This window comes from Marmota marmota, unplaced genomic scaffold, assembly GCF_001458135.2.
Source record: "Marmota marmota marmota unplaced genomic scaffold, marMar, whole genome shotgun sequence".
In the NCBI taxonomy this organism is placed as follows: domain Eukaryota; kingdom Metazoa; phylum Chordata; class Mammalia; order Rodentia; family Sciuridae; genus Marmota; species Marmota marmota.
This window is the reverse complement of record NW_026000229.1, coordinates 11231291-11239013: the sequence shown is the minus strand read 5'-3', so window position 1 is coordinate 11239013 and position 7723 is coordinate 11231291. Positions and strand designations below refer to the sequence as shown.

Here is a 7723-nt window from a genome sequence, read left to right as displayed (position 1 = left end):
GGGGGGGGGGGGGAGGTGACGAAGCACCTGGCATTTTGCAGACTCTAACAATGTTGTATCCGCCAAAATCTAAAAATAAATGTTAAATAAAATTCTCTCTCTCTCTCACACACTCTCTCTTTAAAAAAAAAAAAGAAATAACTGGTTTGTTTTGATAACTTCTGCCTAGAAGACAAAATCTGTCTGCCCTTATTTAGGGTCCCTTTGATCTTCTAATTATAAGGGACTTAATGACCTTTTACTGTATCCTTATCTCAGTGAAGTAAAAGCAACTCAATACCAACTCTTATTCCTTCTAATTTTCCATCTTCTTTTGTTGTTATTGTTTGTTTATTTGTTTGCTTTTGGTCATCTTTTACTTTATTTTTCATGTAAGGTAGCTAAATAGTACTTCTAAATAGTAGTAAACAGTTCTAGAACTGTTTGTGTTCTTGACTCAGAAAAAAAATGAGTCAAGATAACTTTCCACATCCTCCTAAATTGCTTATTTCTGATCCCTAAGACGTATGTCAGGTGCCCTCTAGCCAGCTGACTGTCATAGTAAGGGACGTGTGAACAGTTAGGATGCAGATCTGAAGAGGATATTAGGAAACCTGGCAGAGAATTGTGGTGAAAAGGGAAGCACATCAGCCACTCTGTCTCTTCTTGTTTGTCTCAGGTGACTTCTTGCCCCTCCTGGTCAAGTCCATGAAGGTGTCTCCCTCCCACCTTGCAAGCCACTGTACCATATTTTAGTCCAAAGCAGTAAAACTACATACAAAAATCTTAAGCAATTACATGCCTCTAGGCTCACACAGCCCCAACAAAACTCTCTAAAACTAGAAAGACCCCTGCTCAGATTTTGTGTGTGAAATTGATGTTATTACCAAAGAACTCCCAACCCTACTTTGCTGTTAAAGTTCTTGCCTTCTAATTTTTCTGCCTTGACTACTCTCTGCTTATCCTCTCCAAATTTTCTGGTGTCCTCATGATCAAGGACTCATGAATAGAACTCTGTCTTCTTCTAGGATCATAGGACTATAGATATAAAACTCTGTCAGACTCTGGGATCCTGTGTTCCTTTCCTTTTGACTCCTTGAAATTTCTCATGTGAGGACTTGTCTCTGACACCTAAACAGCTGAGCCTTCATATAGTCCTGTAGTAGGGCCTTCATCCTGGCATCAGTAACATAATGTGGCCTGCGAAGCTGTGATATATTCCTGGAGGTCTGTAGCTACCAAGGTGAGGGGTGAACCTAGTCTATTTCTAGGTTCAATTTCTGTCCTAGAGAATTAAAAAAAAAAACAAAAAACATTTCAGGTTACATTGCTGTTAATGTGAAAATATTTAGCAATTTGGCAACTGACTAGGATTCTGAAAATTCTTCACATTAATACCCAATCTGACCAGTAGCCTCTTAGGTCAAATGATACCTTCATTTGCTTCTGAAGTCTTTAAAATTGGATCCATTTTTAGGATATTTCAGGTACTGGGGGTGAGGAGAGAATCCACGACAAAGGCAACTAATGAGAAGATTGCACGACGTCTCCCGGGTCTTTAGTTTTATTTATTGAGTAACAGACTACATTGATTCTCTAGATGTGAGAACTTTGAGCTAAAATAATCTCTATTATCCCTGGTGTATTGTTTTCAAAATGATAAAATATAATTCTCAGAAAAATAGATAGTAATCACAGACCAATATTTTAATTAGTTCTATAATGCAAAACCAGCAAGATGACAAAACTAGGGGCTGGGGATGTGGCTCAAGTGGTAGCGCGCTCGCCTGGCATGCGTGCGGCCCTGGTTTGATCCTCAGCACCACATACAAACAAAGATGTTGTGTCCGCCGAAAACTAAAAAATAAATATTAAAAAAAAAATTCTCTCTCTCTCTCTCTCTTAAAAAAAAAAGTTGCTTCTCTCAGCCTCTGTTTTCGCATTAGGAAAATGAAAGCTAATGTCTATTTCAGAGAATTGTGAAGATTTGCAGGATTTGATGTCCCTCTTTAAAAAAAAAAAGATGACAAAACTAGCTCAAAAAAGGGTAGAAGGAACTGATTATCAATGTTTTAGCAAGCCCTCCAGGTAAATATGATATACAAAGAACCTTGAGAACCATTGTTTTAGGGAATGTCAGCTTGGGAGCATTACATAACCCAATAAAAATCTTTGTTAATAGCTGAGGTCAGATTGCCTTAAGAAAGCTCGACTCTGTTGTAAGCCAAATATTTTAGTAGGATATTGTAATTTTTCTCCAAATGTTCTGGGTATTTTAAGAGTAAAGCAGGAAGAGGAAAACTTTTGTAGAATTTTTTATCTGGTTCCCACCAGATTCTGGAAACATTTAGTAAGGTAGAAATGTTTTTTGAGGAAGTAAATAATGACAACAGCAATGAGTAGTGATAGACACATGATAAGAAGGATAGATTGTGTGAGATTTTGTCCTTTCTTTGCCAATTCTCCATCTCTGTACTGAACAATGGTGGTAGGATAAGGTAGAGTCTCTAGGAATAAGAAAAAGTTGCTCGTATTCCTCCTCTTATTGTAAGAAGAGTCCAGTTGGGGATAGTTAGACAGGTAAAGTTGATATAAGACAGGAATGAGAGGGATAATGGGTAAGCTTATAAGAGGGGCTAGAGGAGGCATTTTAAAGGTAAAAATGTGTTTTTCTTTTTTTAAAATAGGACCTTGCTATATTGCCAAGACTGGCTCTGAAATAAAAAGTTCTAATTAAATTTAAGTGTTTTTACAAAGCAGGTCTAATAGAGAGCATTTAGATGGTGCATAATTGTGTAATATTCTATAATGGAAAACCTTAGAACATTAAACTTATCCATTTAATTATTGTGGTCATTCATTTATTAAACTAATATTTATGGGCACTTACTTGGTACTTTACTGTATGAGTGCTGAGGCTAGAGTAGAGAACATGTCAAAATTTCTTTCTTCTTTCTTTTTGAGTACTGGGGATTGAACTCAGGGACACTAATCACTGAGCACATCCCCAGCTCTATTTTTTATTTTATTTAGAGACAGGGTCTGAGTTCCTTAGGCCCTCGCCATTGCTGCGGCTGGCTTTGAACTCGACATTCTCCTGTCTTAGCCTCCCAAGCTGCTGGGATTACAGACGTGTAGCATTGCATCCAGCTTTCTTTCCTCTTGAAGTTCGCATTTTGATATGGTCACAGTGATGATAAAATAGTATACATGTAAATAAAATAATTTTAGGCAATGCTTAATGCTATAAAGTCCATTAAAACTGGGGAAGGAGAGCATAATGGGGATAGGAAGGATAGCTATTTTTAGATAGAATCATTTCTGAGATGTTTGAGCTAAAACCTGAATAATATGAGGTCATGAACCATGTGAAATTCTGGGAGAAGAACATTAAAACAGAAAAAACAGTAAGGGTAAATAATCTAAGGCAGAAATAAACCTGTCAAGTTAGAGGCACAGGAGAAAATGGCCCTGTGACTGGAACAGAGTGAGACAGTGAGCCTGTGGTAGAAGAAGCTGGCAGAAGAGTCAGCGGCCAGATGGTTCAATGCCTTATAGGCAGAAGTGAGGAGTTCAGATTGTATTCTTAGGTGAAGGGAACTACCTTGAGTCAGAGCTTTGACCTAAGGTTCTTAGAAGTAGAGTTGCTTTTCTCTAAATGTACATTTTTATATCTTTCCTCCTAATGCACTGCATCTTTAAAATATAATTAAACCAAAGAGAAATATGTTGTTTAATACATACATTTATAACTATTATATGTATTTAGAGAGAGAGAAGAGAGTAAATTAAAATGTTAAAATGTAAATGCAAATATAAAATATGTGCAACTTAGCACGCTTTGCTTTACTGATAGATGTGACATACACGTATTTCTCTTCAACTTATTGTACTTATTTTGATTTTCAGAATCAAGAAAATCTCAAATTTAGAGAATCTAAAAAGCCTAGATGTTTTGGACCTTCATGGAAATCAGGTATTGTTCATCCCATTTCTTCTTTTGAAACAATGCCCGAGAAATTTGGTATTGTAAAAGTTTTAAGAATCATACACTGAATTTTTCAAGAGTTACTTTACTGGGTCATTGAAATTAATAGGATATTAAGCTTATTTTTTTGCAAGATATGATAATTCATTAGCAGTTAATTGATTACAAAAACATTTGGAATCCTTATGGTTACAACTTAATTTTCTATTTATTTTTTTAATAACTTAATTTTAATATTCACATTACACAACCCTAACTCAAGAACTAGAATATTACTGACTTTATGCTACTTAAGTGTTTTTCTTTCATTTTATAACCTTATTTCTTCATCAGAGGTAACCACTACTTTGTATTTCACACTACCATTCCTTTGTGGGTTTTTAATTGATTTCTTCTTGGTAAGGAATTGAAGGAATTGGTGTTTTATCTTATAGCACACTGTTTAAAAAACTATAACATAAATGAAACATTTTATAGTAGCAATTTTTTCTTAGGTTTATTTTAAATTATATATGTGAGAAATATAAGACATATTTCTGTTTTTCAAATTACGGTGTATCTTTCAGAATTCATAGGAACTATCCAGGATCTTAAAAATGCACCTGGTAAATAAATGCCACCATTCAGTCTAAACATTACCAACCATTATGTTGATGAAAAATGCTCTATTTCTTGTTAGCTCACCTGTATTATATATCTTATATTTCAGCATGTTTGTAATATTCTGTGTATTAAGAATAATTTTGTACTATATGAATTATTTCTCAAGGTTCAAATGAAAAATCTGAGTCTTGTTTCAAAATAGCTGAATCCAAAAAGCAAAAGTTTGGAATATTTCAATGCAAAGATGAATAGTCTTAGTGACCTTAGGTTTCTAAAAAGTTAGAAGATAAACTATTCAAGTTGACACAATTAATGTCTGGTTCTAAAAATTTAGCATCACATAGTAAAAAATGAACAGAAATTAAATGAATTTTTTTCTTTTGAATTTACTTCCATTGGAAATAAAAATCATTTAGCGCACATTATAAAATAAAACAAATTTGATATGTGGATATAAAGATGTTCTGAGGAATGATGATGGTATTCAGGAAATGGATTGGAGAATGGAAAAGTTGGAGAGGGGGATCTGTCTTCGGACAGAGAACAGTTAAGAGGATAATCATAGTAATCTTGGTGAGAAGTGATGGTGGCATAAAATTAGTCTCAGTGGGGATTTAATAAGGACATAATTGAATAAGTATTTTAAAAGTAGAAAAATTAAGAGATAGCATTTGGTATGACTTGAGGAATCTGAGTAGGTTGACTCTTAATTCTGATCTGTATTCTGTGTTTGTGTTAACTTTCTAAAGAAGGAAAGATTTATCTTGGCTCATGGTTTCAGAGGTTCTAGTCCATAGTAAGCTGGCTCCATTGCTTCATGGACTGTGATAAGAAGGGCATCGTGGCAGGGAAGGGGTGGTAAAGCCAAGCTGCTCACCTCATGGTGGCCATCAAGAGAAGGGAAGGAGAGGAAAAGAAGAGGGTGGGGACAATATATCCTTCAAGGACACTTCCACAGTGACCTATTTTCTCCAATTAGGCCCACCTCCTAAAGTTTCCTACCACCTCTCAATACACCAGCCACTGGGAACAAAGCCTTGAACACGTGAGCCTTTGGGGGACATTCCAGTTCTAAACTATAATGGTGTTGGTCTTTCTGATTTTGTTCTCTTAGGGATGCTTTAAGAAAGCACAAATGCTTCAATAAGACTCCATTTTTTCAGGGATATCTTTCTCAGGGATGAGGTGAAGACCCAAAGAAAGGATGAGGTGAAGACCCAAAACATCCTTCAGGGAACATCTCAGTGACCTAAAGATCTCCCTCTAGGCCCCACTTCTTAAAGGTCCACTGTACCTCTTAATACTACCTCCCTGGGGACCAAGCCTTTACATATGGACTCCTAAACCATAGCCACAGATCAAACAATTAGTACCTTCACTTTATATATTTATATCTTTCTTGAATTCATAGAATTTTATTTTACATATTTAAACATTGCTTCTTTTACATTTATGTTTATTATAGTCACACTGCTTGTTTTCTATATTCCCATCTTATCTTTTTTCTTCCTGTCTCTGTTTTTTCTTTATATTTTGGGAGAATTTCTCAAACTTGTGTTAAGATTACTGATATCTTTTTCTACAATGTCTATTTTGCAATTTTACTAATTCCATACATTTCAAATTGTATCACCTATTTAGTTTTGATATATTTTACTCTACATCTTATTATATAGTTGTGCCATCTGCAAATATTTATAACCTTGTTTGTTCTTTTCCATTCATTTTATATCAATTAGAAAAAAAATCAAAACAAATTTTAAACATAATCTCAGGTTACTTTATCTATTAGTGAATTTTTAATAAACACGTCATGTTTCTCTTGAAACTAGAGGAACTTAGATGGTGTTTCTTGAATGTAAAAACATCCAAATAACAACATGGAAACTGGATTATAAACCTAAAAAAAGTTCTCATGGCTAACATGTTTTTGAAGTGTTAGATAAAAATTTCAGATAATATTATGATGGCAGTACAAATGGACAGAATAATCTCTAGTGACTGAATTCTTTTTAATGTACATAATAAAAATATCATGATGACTCATTGTTACTTAAATACATTATATCAAGAGATTGATGAAGATTCCTTTTTTGTGTCATGCAAAAACATATCCTGTTGTGCTACACTTGCTATCTGTAAATAATGGAGTTTAAAATCTTGGTGATCTCTTATTACTTCATGGTGATGAACTCAGACTCCTCTGCTGCAGTTCCGTGCTGATGTACATATGCATATTTCATGATTCAAGTCCTCTTGTTCTAAATATTTAGTGTCTAGCATATTGCACCCTGACTAAGCACTATCTATCTCCTCTCTTAAACACTTCTAATAAAACAGTGTCCATTCTTACCTTCCACCGGGGATCATGGTTCCTTGAATTTTTCCATTCAGACTCTTGACTGCTCTCAGGATCTTGTAGTATAATAGAGTTAACATTAGTATAGTATAATATAATAATAGTATAGTATAATAATAGTATAATAGAGTTAACAAGGGGAATTTGGTATCATTCTTTTCCTTGCCTTTTCTCTAAGAGGAAAGACTTCTTTGTAAAAACAATGTGAGCTTATGCCTTGGGCTCATAGTAAGTTTCTATTTGGCAGATAGTACATAGCCTTTACAGGACCTGGTAGTGTTGGGCACTTAGAACTCCTCCCAATTGTAGACCGATTGATTTTTTTGATGAAATTTACTTGAAATATTTACTGTGGTCAAATTGTAATATGTGATCCTTTAGTTGAATGATTTCTTTTATCTATTAGTGAATATCATCTACATCATAGGAAATTGAAAATAGAGTTAAAAATGTCTTCATATGAACTTGTTACTAAATGTCACTAAATACAATGACTTTGTATGTTTTATTTGTTTTTTATAATGTATATATTTATGAGATATGCTAATCATTTCTCCCTTATTTTTTTTTAACAGATTACCAGAATTGAAAATGTCAACCATTTGTGTGATTTGAGAGTTTTGAATCTTGCCAGGAACCTTTTGGGTCAAGTTGATAATCTTAATGGACTGGATTCACTAACTGAACTTAACCTGCGACACAATCAAATCACTTCTGTGGTGAGTGTTAAAATGGAATCAATATGTGCCTTTTAAGGAAATTATACAAACGTTACAGCATTGCTTTACACAAAG

The 7723-nt window shown here is 34.3% G+C and overlaps 1 protein-coding gene across 3 annotated transcripts in view; it reads left to right on the top strand.

The window, feature by feature from the left end:
* Lrrc49 (leucine rich repeat containing 49) overlaps positions 1-7723 on the top strand; it is a 186974-nt gene that overhangs the window by 20702 nt on the left and 158549 nt on the right. For all 3 annotated transcript variants that reach the window (XM_048793713.1, XM_048793712.1, XM_048793715.1), the window contains 2 exons: positions 3889-3955; positions 7505-7648. In XM_048793713.1, coding sequence (XP_048649670.1) covers positions 3889-3955; positions 7505-7648 — 211 coding nt within the window. The remainder of the gene's footprint in view (positions 1-3888; positions 3956-7504; positions 7649-7723) is intronic.